At 33.4% G+C, this 16,684-nt stretch overlaps 1 protein-coding gene across 1 annotated transcript; it reads left to right on the top strand.

Annotated features, from left to right (window-relative positions):
• The first annotated feature begins 461 nt into the window (after positions 1-461).
• On the top strand, positions 462-6,010 carry LOC148610795 (uncharacterized). The gene is made up of 4 exons (XM_088541919.1): positions 462-699; positions 3,638-3,889; positions 4,809-5,000; positions 5,484-6,010. The coding sequence occupies exons 1-4, from the start codon at positions 645-647 to the stop codon at positions 5,720-5,722; spliced, it is 738 nt and encodes a 245-aa protein (XP_088398045.1). The 5' UTR covers positions 462-644; the 3' UTR covers positions 5,723-6,010.
• Positions 6,011-16,684: the final 10,674 nt, after the last annotated feature.

Genomic DNA, 16,684 nt, shown 5'->3' with positions numbered 1-16,684 from the left:
AAAATAATAAAAGCCTACCCGTAACCTCTCAAACTGTGTCCGGCGCAGTGAAGATATATTATATGAAATGAAAAGACTTGGAAATACTATCATCCAACAGGATCATCTACCACGGACGCGATATTTATAGAACAACTCGGTGGGTGTTTCTAGAAAAGCAGAGGACGTTTACCCTGCCGTTGCAGCTGTGCTCCCATATTTAAGTGGAGTCCGGGTTGCTTATTACTTTTTTCTTTGTACGCATTAATTTTTTGTTATTTCATTTTCTTTGTAGTGTATGGCTGTTTTTCCAGTCTAGTCGTTATCCCTGGAATATATCATTTTGATTTCCGCTCGAATCTTGAATCTCGAACCCTAGATTACTCTGAACCATGTTCCTGGTATTCAGAAAGTGCATTACGCTTTTGTACTGAATATTTTCTGAACGATTATTTAAAAAGTTTTACGTATATTACCTTAAATTAACAATGTCGATTCCACTTCTTTGAGCTGACTTTATTGGATCATACGAAGTGAAATATAAATAACCATCATTTGAAAGTTTTTTTTTTTTCTAAGCACAGTTGACGGAGACCGTCTACGAGTGAACATGGATTTAATTTTATAAAACGAATATTTTAAAGTACCTCAACTTTGTGGAAAAGATGTTTGTTAAAGGGATATTTGTTATCTGTTTATTCTGTCTCTTAAATAGTGTGGGTAAGTTATTTTATTTAACAACAATTTTATATTGCATTGGCAAATAACTCAGTCCACGAATTACCAGTCTACTGTACATTTAGCAGTCATAAACGGACCCAATGGTACTCCGTTGCCTGAGGAAATTGGCTTCTTTTACAATATGTCAAAATTTAATGTTAAAACATTGGCGGATACTCAAAATTCAAAACAATTCAATGAATCAATTTCGTTAATGGTCAATCACTGGATTTTGAACACCGTTTTTACAATGCACACACTGTGTCTTAAAAATATTTGGGGTATAATTTTGGGCTTCGGGTTTCTATCCCTTTTTGTAAATTTATGGAACCGCGACTGATAGTTATTGTGTTGTGTAAAGAAAAAATACTATTATTTGAATAATTTCGCCTTTATCATGAGTTACCTACTGGACAATAAAGAACAGTGAAGATTTAATTTGCATTAAGGTTCGTCAATATGTTATATAATTTCTTATAAGGAAGGATTTTTTAGCATAGAGGGTTCTAACAAAATTCCGAACTGATATTACGCAAGGCCGATTAATGCGAGGCTTTTTTTTCCAACCTGACATGTCTCACTTCCAAGTTGACATTTTGCAGTTTCAACTTGACATTACACAGTTCAAAGTTGACATTTCACAGTTCAAAGTTAGAATTGAGAAATATATCATCTTGGAATTGAGAATTGACAACTTAAAAGTTTAAAATGTCACATAACATTGGAACTGAGAAATGGCTTTTATCGATTGGGACATGTGAAATAGTTCAAAGCTCTACCATTCTAGCGTATGATAAAATATTGGTAATAGTCAAAAGTGAAATCCACATGACAACTTGCAATATCTGGTTAAAACTGAAATCCATGGCATATGATGTTTTTCATAAAATTTTACGTTAATCTTAAAGACAAATACCATAGTTAAATTCAAGATTAATTTTGCGTTGAGAATACTTGTACAGAAAAAAAGTACTCAAGAGAGCCAAGATCCAAAGGGCGGAAATCGGAAAAAATGTAATCCAGGGAGACCAGACATGGCAAAAAGACTCTCACAATTAACAAAAAACATACAATAACCAAAATAATACATACAAAGTAACAAAAGTAAATGAGCAACTCGGACTCCACTAAAATTGGGAGCATGGACCAGGTGCACCGGTTGGGTAAAAATCCTCTTCTTTTCTAGAAACACCCGCCAATAAAAAGTCAAGTCCAGGTTAGAAAGAGAAAGAAGAAGTATGACACGTTGAACAAATACGTTTTCATGGCACAAATGGTAATAAAAATATTACTGAACTGATTTTCAAACGCAAGTAAAAATAAATAGTCTACGCAACATATGGAAAAAAATCAGTACAGAAGATTTATTGATGATATATTATGAAAATCCAACGTCCATAAAAGTTTCGTCAGAAACAGAATATTTCTTAACAAGGTCTGCATTATGGAAATAATTTTTTTTTCAGACAGGGCATAGGACGTATTTTTATAATCTTGACTCAGAAGCCTGTCTCGTATGCAATGATGGCGCACTGAATACTAGTCCATAGAATTCATACACTGCATATATAAGAGGTGATTCATGGTGTCGAAAAACCTACCGAACAAATGAAACTTCTTGGGTCTACAGATGCTATAGTTTTACGTAACAATAGCATCGTCTACCAATTCAAAAACTATAACTTCTCAAAGTTTCACTTTCATACAAAATCTATGTATATATATATATATTATACCAAAATGCTTAACTAAGACTACTTACACGGCATGTAAGTGTTTCTGATTTAGAAATAAAAGTAAATTCGATACGTTTTGACATGCATAAATCACCTATTTCCTGATTTATATAGACTGCTTCTTAAGTATGGTTCTGCCTTAAAACCAGTCAGAGAGTGATTCCTCGTAGTCAGTTAATCTGTTCAAATATATTTGTTAAGTCCTAAAAAGACTCTTTCTATGTTCATTGCCATGGAACTGCTACATATATATATTTTTTTTTTTTTTTGACTGATTATAACGGAAAAATATTTACAATATTTGGAAATAAAAAAGTTTCATATGCTTCTGCTTGGTTTTAAGGCAAATCTGAAGAAAAAAAAGGTTTAAATTAATATTACATTTAATGATGCATATACTAACAAATGAGTGAATTCGTTTATATCAGCTTCCGACCCTGTTTAAGAAGCTGTCCATGTAAAAATGAGGCAGATCCTTTGATATGGGTGGCATATATATATATATTACATACAACGTCTCAGAATGTGATGACTCTATTCTCTACACTGCTTCATCGGATCAAATTGATACAGGGAAGACAACGTAAACTTATAGAAGGGTCTAAAAAATTCACAACGATGATAGATGTGTCAAATTTGCAAAGCAAATTTTTGGTTGTTCCCCACGCGGGACTCGAACTCGTACCGCTGTGACATCTATGGCAACACCGCCTGCACAAAGTCCAGCGCCCTAGACCACTCGACCAGCTAGGCTTTATAAAAATATAGCTTTTGCTGACCGGGTCATTCCTCCTCGTAGGATTAATCTAGGGCTGTAACGTAGTACACGATGTATGGTAGTACGGGACAGTTCATCTAGGTGTTATTATGTAGGATAGAGGATCAAATTAATGATGTATGTCACAACAAATCAATATTATACAACGTCTCAGAATGTGACGACTCAATTCTCTACACTGCTACGAGCCAAAACTCCCTCAACCATTGCGGTGGAAATATACTGGTGATGATTAAATAACACTTGCATTATATAGCGTTATAATCAGTTAATCAGTGGTCACTTTTCTATATAGAACAATACTTTTTAGGATGTCGTTTTAAACACCTTTCAGTGGGGGACGTTTAAATGATGATGCTGATCAGCCTTTAACTTTGGTGTACTTGATCCTTTCTAAATATTCCAATTTTTTTCATTATTTTAGTTTCAATTAACTCAAAATGGAACCTATCGCCGTTCACTGGCTCTCAGGAAACGAACGAGGTCAAGAAAGCATTAGTTGTCAGATCTTTGATAGTGTGTGTTTATATGTGTACCATTGCTTCACCGGAGTGCCAGTCTGTGCAGTATCGGAAAGAAAATAAGGAATGTACATTGTTGACCTTGACATATCAGGGTAAAGGTCCCTATACAAAACGTGATGACGTTTTCCACTTCAGCACCAGCGAAAAAACAGGTATTATTATTAGTACATTGAAATGTATGTATTTACAGGGTTGTCACGTTATTCAGAATTCAGAAACATGTATTTAAAATCACCGTTCTGACAGCATAATTTCACTCAAGGATGCTTTATTTAATTGAAAATTATTTAATTTTTGCATCTCTCGATTTGCTCAAAATTTCTTTAATACAATGTTTGAAAAATGAGGTTTTTAACAGAGTTATCTGCCCTTGAAACGTTCATTGACATTGTATTTCAATGCAATTATTACTCAATTTATCAAAATGATATGAAAAATCCTTTTCTTGATACTGATGGTGCAAATAGTCAAATTAAACTTTCAAAATGGTATTTTTTCCATACCATGTTTCACCCACTGCCTGATTCTTACAGACTGCCATTTAACAGAACTTAAACTGCAATCTGAGATGATGTTTCTTGTTCCAATATTCTATTTTCTTTTGTCATTTTGTTTCGTCCCCGAATTTACTTTTAATACGGATTTGGTTTATTGTGACAACGCTATATATGTACAAATGTACCACTTGGTTAAACAAATCTTCAGAAATATAGGTCAGTGTTTATGTGTATAATTATACCATTGCATTTGTAGAATTTTGATATACATACAAAGTTTTTTAAAATCTAATGAAAATCAAATTAATTGTTTCAATCAGTCGATGCAAGCAAGATATAACAACCATTTTGTAACTTTGTGTTCAGAAAACATTTCTGATTTAATCTGAACAAAGTCCAGCTTTCATAATTATAATACTCGAGAATTATCGGCAAGTCATCTGAACATTTAGACTGAGGTTTTAAACATTTGGTTTGGTTTTTACGAAAACCTTAAATTATTCATGAGAAAGCTATATTATCTGCAGTATTATCTCAAGTCGAAAATTGTCATATGTTTATTTCATCTTTTTAGTATGTCCCCACGGATATACTTACCTGAACAACAGTAAGACCTGTGCGAAATTGTTTTCCGGATCTATGCCTTACTTACAATGGAACACTAGTTTGGAAGCTTGCCAAAATGAGGGTGGAGATTTGCCTATTTTAAACAATGACATGTTATTCGCTGAATTCCAAGAATATATGGATATCACGATCAATGCAAGTTAGTATTCACGTAACTCTGCTCTGGTCGTTTTAGGGGAAGGTGCTCATCAAATTAAAAAAAAAAGAACAAAACAAAACAAAACAAAAAACGGGCATAAGTTACATCAATATTCTTGTGTTATGCCTTTATGTAAAAATAGCAAGATTTAAAGTCAATATAAATATAAACAAATCCGCCAAATAATTTTGTAAATGTCGCAATTCATGGATTTTTATACGATCGTTAAGATTCTTATTTAACTTCTGATTCTGGTTAAATAAAACAAAATACTGTAAAATAGTTCCCCCTTCGCGAAGTTCGAAAGTTTCATGATTTGTACGTCAAGTTAAACCATAAATTTTGATTCTCAATGAATCGATGCAACGAAATACCTGTATCTTACTTACATCAAAACTAAAGTAAAATTTACAAACGATGCAACTGATCTTCTCAAATAAAAGTACCTCATAATTCTCGAAGTTCAAACATTTGAATTTTCAGGTAACAGAGTGGCAGTTAATGCACGTCTTATTAACAACGTACCCACCTGGGGTAATGGTGTTCCTGTTGACAGCACGAAATTTTGTGAATGGACTCCTGATTTATTAAATACTCCAAATGTTTGTATTTATATGGCTCACAAGTCAGAAGATTGGTGTAACGCTGGAGCTTCGGCTAATCGGCTTGACGATGCACTCTGTAGTGAATGGAGTCTACGAATCTGCGTGATCAAATTATAATGATGTTATTGTGCAATTAAAAAAAATGACGTCATAACTTACGATTGTACTTTTTAAAAAGGTGTCTATGAAATAAATCTGTCCTATTAGAACCGAAATACATCACGGAAACTCCATTTTATCATTGTTTTACCACGGGCTAGCCATTTAAGTCGTTATTCAAGCCATCGCTATCGCTTGGGGTGAAATAATGCGACATAAATGGACAGCCCGTTGTAAAACAATGATAAAATGGAGTTTCCATGATTTATTTCTGAAATATTTTGCTTAACTGTATTGCAAAATAAATAGAAAGATAAACAAAGAGAGTGATTTATACGTTCAGAAACCATCCAAGAAACCCCCAGCAAACACTGTGAAACCTGTCTAAACCAAACCGTAGTTTGTCTGTCTAATTCCAGTTGAGAAAGGTTTTTGGTTTTCCGAGGTTCAAAATACATTTAGATTTATACGAAAGTACTTCAGAGGTGTCTGGTAAAGACATGTTCTCGGTTTATCCAGGGTTCGGTTTAGTTAGTAATGGTTAATGTTAATTGCTTTTCTTGTTTCTTTAAGATACAATTTACCGATTCAATTAGTTTTAAGATCAATATCCTTTCAACAAAGTTGAACCTTTTTTATTCCTATCATTTGTTTATCAATTATAATTAAGTAAAAATTCTACTTTAAAAACGAATCTTCTAAATTATGTCGGCAAGTCTCCAAATCTTTATAATTATCGAAATCTTTCATTCTCTTTGATGTTATCGCATCAAAAGAGAATTTAATTGATTTAAACAAAAGAATTAGTAACTTCAATTTTGTTAATACAAAAAAAAAATATGTACAATATCAAATTTGGAATTGTCGTGATTTTGAAGGCCAAACGTCTGAAAGATATTTTCGTGGTTTTTTTCCCCGGTCTAAAGAGGTGTCAAAAAATATTTTCACGGGTGAAGTCCTATGTATGCTTAATTTTTACCATTGTTTCAAAAATATTAGAGTCTGAAGGAAGCTTCATAGGATTTTTTTTTCATACCACGTACGGTACTTTCTGCCAATTTGGGAAACTTTCCTGAGAACTTCCTAATGGAAGCAACCAGACCATTCTGCGAACAATATTTTCCAATTTACGTCCCACGTTTTGTTAAGGCTGGAGTTTTAGTCGAACTTTTACTTGCATTTTTTGACGGACTTCCAATCATTTCAATGACTAATTCATTTGCGTTCTTTAAAGCACTGGGTCCTACTATATCGGCCAATTCAGATTTTTCTGAAGGTACAATGTTTTTGGGTTTGAAAAAATTCAGAATACTCATTTTCGATTACTGGTATCCTAAACACATAACGTTCGTTTGAAAACAAATTGGTGATTAAAATTTACAAAAGTATAATGGATGAGATCGAATGAACAAATGAGAAATACTCACTTCTTAAATTTACTAATTAATCTCATTAATCTATCGTTAATACAGGAAATTAAAAGGTTTGTTTGTTTGTTTGTTTGTTTGTTTGTTTGTTTGTTGGGGTTTAACGTCCGAGCAGCAATATTTCAGCTATATTCAGACAATGAGGATGAAATGAATGATAAAATGAACATGAAATGAAAAAAAAAAGGATGGGTCACAAGGAAAATAGGATCGACAAATTTTGACTGCCACTGCAAAAAGAGGGGATGGGTAAGGTCGGGCAGTTTAGCCTCCTGTGGAGGAGCGCAAAGTTTCCTACTCCTATCAAATACCACAGTAGTGTTCTTTAACGTGCGAGGAACGTGGCATCTTTCCCAACACGGTGCACCACTATGGTTTGCGGTCAGGTTTTCCATATTATAGCCTGACAACCCCAGCATGCAACACGCCAGGGGTACCCCATTCCAACACCTGGGGCACACATCCCAGTTGCTCTATGGGCAGAGCGCCCTAGCCCCCGGCTAGGGTTCTGAGCACTATTTAGTCGCTTTTTACGACAAGCTTAGCGCTGCTGCAGGCCTATTCTTTTAACACCCGGACCGGCACGGGGCGAAATTAAAAGGAAAGTGTCCCTGTAAAGTACCGAAGTATCGTATTAAGAAATGACCGTTACGTTGGCAAAAAAATTTCGCGGGTTTTAGTTTCGCGGTTGTTGCCGATCTGCGAAAACAAGCGAAAATTAAACCACCGCGAAAATAACCCGCTATACGGTATACCATGCATTTCAGAACAAGTACCAGGGATTATCCTGCGATGGGCCTTTTAAATGATAAAGAATTAAACTGGTCATTTATTTGGCTGGCCAAAATAAACCGTTTATTGTCCCTTATGACAGTATTAAAAAAATTCTTGCCCATTGAAATAAATTCTAAATATTTCAATAGGAACCTATACATAAAATGGGCCCAAAATGGTCTAAAGCCACGAAAACCCCTGGAAAACTTTGATCAATCAAACACATCTTGGTTTTTATTGTGCTAAAACAAGGAAGTAACAGCCCGCGCGAAGCCCATCGTATCATATTATTCCATCTCCCTTGCTAACCAGTGCTTACTCCAACTGCGTGCTTACACTTAACTAAGACGAAGAAAATTTCAATTTTAAAATCATAGTTATGAAAAAGCCAATGATTAAGTCAACGATCTACCGCCTACATGGGACACAGAGGCAGTAACAGACATAACCAAGTCAATTTAATTTTCAAATGGCGTTTTCTTCTCTTCTCTTTTTTATTTAATTTTGTATTCATTTATTTATATATTTATCAATTTTCTTGAATACCCAAAGCTGATCTCATAATTATAAAAGTGATGGGTGTATTTTGTATATTCATCATCTGTGTTTTTCATATTACAATCCAAAAAACATGTTAACACGAGAGTTAACATTGATCACGTGGTAGTAGTGGTAAATGGTTTGTTTGACAATTTCCAGTCAAATATGGAATTTATTTTGACGATTGATCAGAGACGTTAATGCCATTTTAAAACTGGTTGTCGTTCGATAAGCGAAATATATTCCAATAGCGTTTTACTTCCGATGAAAAAAAAAAACACACAATCAATTATAACGCAAGAATATTTTAGAAACATCACATGCATTTAAAGCGTTCTACTTTTCGAAGGTTAAGAATGGAACTTAAAGCCCATTTATGCTTCCCTTATGTTAAATCATTATAATCAATATTGATAATAAATTTTTCATGTATACTTCTCGGATATAAGTTTTTAGAGTTTCCGTTTTTTTGGCAAACCAAGTATTTAGTCGCCTGTGTGCCTACTACAATCATATCGTCTCAATCAATGATCATCGGAATCATTGGTGTAGTAATCAATAAGAAATAGAGTTTTTTTCAGTAACAAATTAAAAAATAATTATTTTTGAATAATCTACTCTTCTCTTGATATATCAATAACAATAGTTCTTTGAAAGAAATTTAGAGAGCTATGCTGCATATTCCCCTTTTAATAGTGTTGTAAGGTCAATATACCACGTTTCGTTCACCAACTGTTTCTAAAAAAATGAAAGTTTATATCCGAAATAGGCTTGATTGATGGCACCACACAGATGACAAGGACTTTTGTATTGAAACAACAAAAACCTTTATTTTCAATAGTGTGGATGGTGTAAGATACGGTTCCGATCCCACCATTTTATAAAATGGATGGGTCTAAGCTCTGGTTTGCTCGCTTTGTGCTCAAATTGTTCACATAATTTAAATAAAAAAAAACTAACAATTGGCGAATTCGAACCACTGAACACGCAGTAAATTTTTATTTTAGATTCAAAGGAATAAATAGGCTGATGGCATTACGGTGTATTTATCTGCCTTATGAAAACTGAGTTGTTCAAATGTCCCTTTCCCCTTTCGTCTATCCTGGAATTGACTTTTTAGGAGCAACTCGGCATGTGTTTTGTGTTTGTTTTGACTTTTGTATTGTATCACAATCTTGAAAATTCATATCAACCCAAAAGATTAACATCGATTACTTGGCGTCAGTTACATGGAATATTCTATAAAATTTCCAGGCTAACACAGAATCTAATTTGACGAGTGAAATCTATGCATGGCGGGAATCATTTCTATGACTCATACGTCAATTTTTAAATTTTTTATATTTGTTTACGTTCATGCCATTCTAAATCCGGTTGCCGTTCGATAGGTGAGACTAGAAAGCTACCAAAAAGCGTTCTACTTCCGATAAAAAAACCACACACACAATCAATAATTATGCAATATTGTTTTAGATACAGGACTTGCATTTAAAAGTATATTTATATTTATATGGGCTAAGCTGGAAATTTCCCAGATTTTGAACACATTTAAGCATTTCGCATTTTTAAAATACAATACAATCAATATTGATGTGAAATTTGCATGTATACCTCTGTGATAGAGTAATCAAGGGAACAAAGATTCTGGCGGAAATCAAAAATATAATCCTGGGACAAAGATTAGACATGGAAAACAGACAGCAGAATAATACGTACAAAGAAACAATAGCAAATGAGCACACGCTCGGACTCCACTGAAAAGTGGTAACATGGACCAGAAGCATTGGTAGGGTAAACATCCTCTGCTTATATATATATATATAAATCGCCGAATGTGGAAGAACAGTTTTGTTTTATTTGGTAAATACATTTCTGGAATTTTCTTCATTGTTCGCAAACCACATATTTGAATTTCCTACGACGAGAATTTTAACAGACATGGACATCAGTGAAATATAATCGATTTTCTAATAACTACACACATTTTTATTCAGCACGAAATTGGGTACAAATGAGATTAAGTTCATTCACGGTAGTGAAAAATTGTATAAATTTTTTTTAAATTTATTTTACGTAATCGTACAAACAAGAATGGAAGTGTTTACTGTACGTTTTAATTTTCGCGGATTCTGCCAAGGGAACATATTCGTGGTTTCCAAAAAAATATAAGCGTTACTAAGTTTTGAAAATAAATTTCGCGAATATTATTTTTCGCGTTTTTCCATGCATTGTGAAAATAGCGAAAATTAGTACAGTGCAGAAAATTAACAAGTTTCGGTAGTTTCTTGTCTGTCTGCTTCAATCACATCGTCTCAATCTATTGATTATCGGTGATTTTGTGTACACTCAAATTTACGAACGACAAATATAAGCATTTAAGGAGTTAAACCTAGCGTAAGGGACATAACTCTAAACATCAGTGATACGTTTGTATCATATTCAACTTCACTAAAGCTTATCAAGATTTCATTTGAAACAAAATGAAATCAATCCAAGTTTCTTAGATGTTTACATGAGATTAATGTAAAATGCGGAATACAAACGTTTCAATGATTTGTAAGAGTTGTGTCCCGTACCTTAGGTCAACCTCCTGAAGGATATTTGTTTAACCTTTCAACTACCTTGACTGAATACTAAAACGAATTAGTTCAGATAAATGCAACTTTAAGTTTTTGGATCACATAAGAATTTCCTTAGGAGCAATAAGTTTGTAGTGTAAATTTTTTTTACAACTTATAGGATTTATATCTTTATAAAAGGTATCGCACAATGACTTTATAAAAGTGAAATACAATCATGTTATAAATGTTAAAAATAATCACGTTGTAAAAGTGAAAGATAATCACGTTATCAAAAATTGGTAATAATCATTGAAAATAAAGAGTTTTCCAGTACTAAATTAGGAAAATAAGTATCTTTAACAGAATTATCTACCCTTCAAAAGTCAGTCAGTTTGAATAAAAAAATTAGAGAGCAATGCTGTGTAGTCCTACTTAATAATATCGCCAGGTCAATTCACCACGTTTCATTCACCAACTGTTTCTTGGAAAAAAATGAAAGTTTATATCCGAAAAACTACACAGAGAGGGTAAGAAGATTTGTGTTGAAACAAAAAGAAAACTTTATTTCCGATAGAGTTGTAGAAGTAAGATACGGTTCCGATCCAATCACTTTATAAAATAGACGAGTCTAAGCTTTGCTCAGTTATTGTCAAAATTGATGCATAGTGCGAATAAAAAACATGTTTAAATTGCAGGAAACAATCCTTCATACACCCCTAGCGTCAAATTGCAAAAGGACGTAGGTGTATAGTTGATCCTAATTAATGACCCGTAATAGCATTGTGACGTCGTGACATACCATTAATTTCACACGACTTTTTTTATGAAATGGACCACTGAAGTATACATATGTTAATGTTAGTTGTTTCATTGTTTCAATGAATATGATCTTCTGATTCAACAAGCATTAAGATCATTTCACTTTCAACACATTTTTAGCAAATTAACTTTTTTTGTATTCTGTGAATTGATTGTTAATCAATTGTAATTACGTGAAAGTTTAATCTTGGAAGCAAATTTTATTTATGTCCTCAAGGCTTCAATCATCGGAATCAGAATCTTCCATTTTATTTGATGATATTGCATTAAAAGAGTAATCAAGGGAACCAAGGTTATAGCGGTAATAAAAAAATGTAATCCAGGGACAAAGACCAGACATGGAAAACAGAAATACACAACAAAGAACATTAAGTAACTAAAATCATACATGCAAAGTAACGAAAGCAAATGACTCCACTAAAAACTGTGAGCATGGACCAGGTGCACCGATAGGATAAGCGTCCTTTGCTTTTCTAGAAACACCCGCCGAGTTGCTCATAAAAAGTCAAGTCCGGGGTAAAAAAGAATATTTAACTGATTTAAACAAAACAATATGAAACGTCAAGATTGTTAAAGAGCTTAGAGTTTAAATGTTTAATTTTATTCATTGTGCCAACCAACCTTGAAATTGATTCCGATATTTTTTGTTATTTTATAGACATGTAACACACAGAAACATTTGATTTAATTTTTGAATTGATGTTAAAGGCACAGTCAAAGATATATCATTCATTCAAGGACAAAAGCGTTTGACAACCCACCAAAACCTGCTACAAACTAGAAACAATGATTTACAACAATTTATATTACCTTACTTAGACAGATTAGTCTGATTTCAAGCCAACCAGTCGTCAGTCTTACTCCTGGATACCAGGTGTTTGCAAAGACCAAGTAATTTGTAATTTTGAATTCTTACGTATGGATAGGCAGGTGACCGAAATAATAAATATAAAAACTCGAGGCGGCTTGCCTTCATGGACCACCGAGACGTTAACAGACAGAATCGAGTAAAATTTTAACTAAGTTTTCGAATGATTTCGTTGGTATACACCTATCCTTTCTGGTAGATTAATGGGAAAATATAATTATCATCTGTGTTTTCCCTATGACACACCCGAAAAAAAATATCAACCCAGCAGCTTAACATACTTTTCGTGACCTTATTTACAAGGGGCGTGTAATATAAGCTCAGGAGTTAAATTCAAAATTAAGCTTTACGAGTTTTTACGAGTATCCTACAACCTACACACGGAATTGGGGAGGGGGTGGTGCTTTTTGTTGTTTTTTTTTCTTGGGAGTAGTGATATTTATGCTTAACAATAAAATTGATCAGCTGTGGTAATGGCATTTAGAAGTTTGCTAAATGCGACTTTAAGATCTATAGAAATTGTTTTACTTAACGTAAAAATCCACATTCAATAATTACACAATACTGCTTAAACAACAGGGTATGCATATAAAAGTAGTTTATTTATTTTTCCGTGAGTAAAGCTTGAAAATTAACAGATTTAGAGTACATTTTAACATCTTTTTGGCATTATACAATCATATCGGTATTATTGATATTTAAATATCCGGGTTTATTACTGTAGAACTGTCAAATACCAGTTTTCAATCTTTAATGGGAAAATCACAAATAAGAATTCACAATAAAGTGTAAATTTTATTATGAAAATAAAGATGCCTTAAAACTTCTTCAACTCGCTTCGAAATATAAGTCTGATGTGACCTGTACATTACCCTTTGTCTAGAATTTATCCGTTTGGTCCTTTTGTGAATAACCTTCATATGGTACGGAATATCAGTACCTTCAAGGTAATGAAAAACCATGCTATGATGCATTTCTTTGCTTAATTGTATAAGATGGATTGGAATTTTAGTCTCTGTCTATCTGCTATCAAATATACTGTTAATAGGAAAATTTTTGATGTATATTTATTTTTCGCCAAAATTAAACGCTCCTACTTGGTGAGAAAACCACCGAAATAACTCGACGTCAAACCACAATTTACAGTGAGCCTTCTTCATTTTATCATTGATCTTTTGATGTACATTCACAGTAAAGACATAGATTTGTTTTAGGGCACTATATCCTCAATAACCCCGATTTGACTGAATATCATCGATCAATAACCCCGATTGGACTGAATATCATCGGTCAATAACCCCATATGTATAAACCTTCCATAAGTTACGATGAGGTCAAAACTTTTAAGTTACAATTTTCTTAGACGCCATCATTTTGTAGTGTTATAGTGTATAAAATTGTATTCACAACTGGTAGAAAACGTAATCAAGGGAACCAAGGTTATAGCGGTAATCAAAAGAATGTAATCCAGGGACAAAGACCAGACATGGAAAACAGACATACACAACAAATAGTAACTAAAATCATTTAAAATAAAGTAACAAAAGCAAATGAGCAACTCGGATTCCACTAAAAACTGGGAGCATTGTCCAGGTGTACTGGTAGGCTGAGCGTCCTCTGCTTTTCTAGAAACACCCACCGAGTTGTTCATAAAAAGTCAAGTCCGGGGTAGACGAAAGAGGAAAGGAAAACTATGACATGTTGAACAAATCAGTTTTCATGGTGCAGATGGATACGCCGTAACGATCCACGAGTTCATGATGATGACTATAAAACTTTTGTAGTGATGACTTCAATCTTGTAGCCCTAACATAACCCTGCTTCAGAAGCCTATTTGTTAGAATTCTAGCGATACAAAAAGTCTGCGTAGTTTTGGCAAGCTATGTTATAACGTATGAGTTGTGATATGAATACTCCATAAGCAGGTGCTGAAGAGATGTTGCCACAGATGAAAGGAAAGATGACAATTCTGAATGAAAAGTCATCACGTTTGTTGTAAAGTTTACTCAATAGTTTTCCTTTACCATCGATTTCTAAGTGTAGGTCAAGATTTCAGACTGACTCCACAGTGTCTGTGGGATCCTTTATCTCACGTTCTTTGGGGTAGATGCGATGTATCAAATTCCCAAAATTAGGATTGTTTAAAGATAATACGTCATCTATATAGCGGAAACTGAGATTAAAGGATCTAGCCAAACGGATCAGATCTGCTATAAAGTCAGCCTCATAAGAGTGAAGGAATAGGTCAGCAAGTAGAGGAACTCAATTTGTTCCCATTGGAATGCCGACTGTTTGTTGAAAAACTCGTTCTCCACACTGGCCAAATATGTTGTCGATTAAAAATTCCAGCATTTTGTATATTTAAAAGATGATGTGGAATTATGTCTTACAAAGTATGGGGAATCTCTACCAAGACCTATATATTTATATCTTTTTAGGTGTACCATCGTTTTTGGAAAAACAACGATGCATATTGTTTTTTATTCGAGTATGTGGAATGGAAGTATACAGAGTTGAAAAGGCATAGGTTTTATAGCTATTATATTTTGATAATAATCTTGAACTGATTGTCTCCAAAAGAACTTTTGAATTTTTCAGGATCCACATTGAATTAAAACCACTACGGGTAGTTAATAAGTCTATGAAAAAACTTTATGAAATAATGAAAATCATGATGTGATAAAAGACTAGTGATAATCACGTTTTCTCTAATTTTCAATCGATTGACCGAAGTAGAAAAAAAATATTTATCGTCATTATAGGTTCCAGTTTTCAGACGCTGATTGGTCAAAAGACAGAGGGGTTAATAGTTGATGTGTGATTGTGTCGCATTGTCCATAAAATGCCATTGATCGAAAGTGACCCTGTGATTTTTCTTACGTCATTCCCCCGTAACAATTGGTGACGTCATAGGCAGACAGAATCACGCCTTCATTTCGAAAAATTACGAAAAACAGACTATACTTTAATTCGTTGATTTTTAATCAACTCGCTATCGTAGATTCTATATATCAAAGATTGATAAAATTTGCATCGTCTAAGATTACTTATAATTTCGTTATAATAGATAACTATCACCTCATAAAAAATATAATAATTACGTTTTAAAAAATGACAATTATCAAATAATCAAATATTGGTAATAATCTCGTGATAAAAGATAGGTTATAAATAAGTACGTTATAAAATATTGAATTTTTTCAAAGAAAAAAATTTTAAAAGACTATTCTAAAATTGCATTCCACATTAAAAAAAAGTTTTCAAAGGTTGGACTATTTCGGTTGTTTCCAAATTTTCAGCTTTTGTCTTGATATTGCCGTTTGGTATATGAGCTTTCCTATTTTATTCTTTTCAACGGTTTCTCAGTTCGAAAATTGTGTTATACTCAAATTTACCTTTCCGGTGCATCTGGTCCATGTTCCAGTTTTTAGTGGAGTCTGAGTTGCTCATTACTTTTGTTACTTTGTATGTATGATTTTAGTTACTTTATGTTCTTTGTTGTGTATGTCTGTTTTCCATGTCTGGTCTTTGTCCCTGGATTACATTCTTTTGATTGCCGCTATAACCTTGGTTCCCTTGATTACTCTTTTAATGCAATATCATCAAATAAAATGGAAGATTCTGATTCCGATGAATGAAGCCTTGAGGACATAAATAAAATTCGCTGCCAAGATTAAACTTTCACGTAATTACAATTGATTAACAATCAATTCACAGAATACAAAAAAAAGTTAATTTGCTAAAAATGTGTTGAAAGTGAAATGATCTTAATGCTTGTTGAATCAGAAGATCATATTCATTAAAACAATGAAACAACTAACATTAACATATAACTTTGCAAGTACTATTTTGGTAATTTTACTTTATTTGTTATGCGTGTGTGTGTCTGTTTTCTTCGTCTGGTCTTTGTCCCTGGATGATATTCTGTTGATTTCCTCTAGAATCTTGGTTCTCGTGATTACTCCTTGTCAATATATTTGAAGTATCTCGC

This window comes from Perna viridis, chromosome 8 (genome assembly GCF_037379345.1).
Source record: "Perna viridis isolate PV_CMFRI_1.1 ecotype Kerala chromosome 8, ASM3737934v1, whole genome shotgun sequence".
NCBI classification, from domain to species: domain Eukaryota; kingdom Metazoa; phylum Mollusca; class Bivalvia; order Mytilida; family Mytilidae; genus Perna; species Perna viridis.
This window is presented reverse-complemented; position numbering and strand designations above follow the sequence as displayed.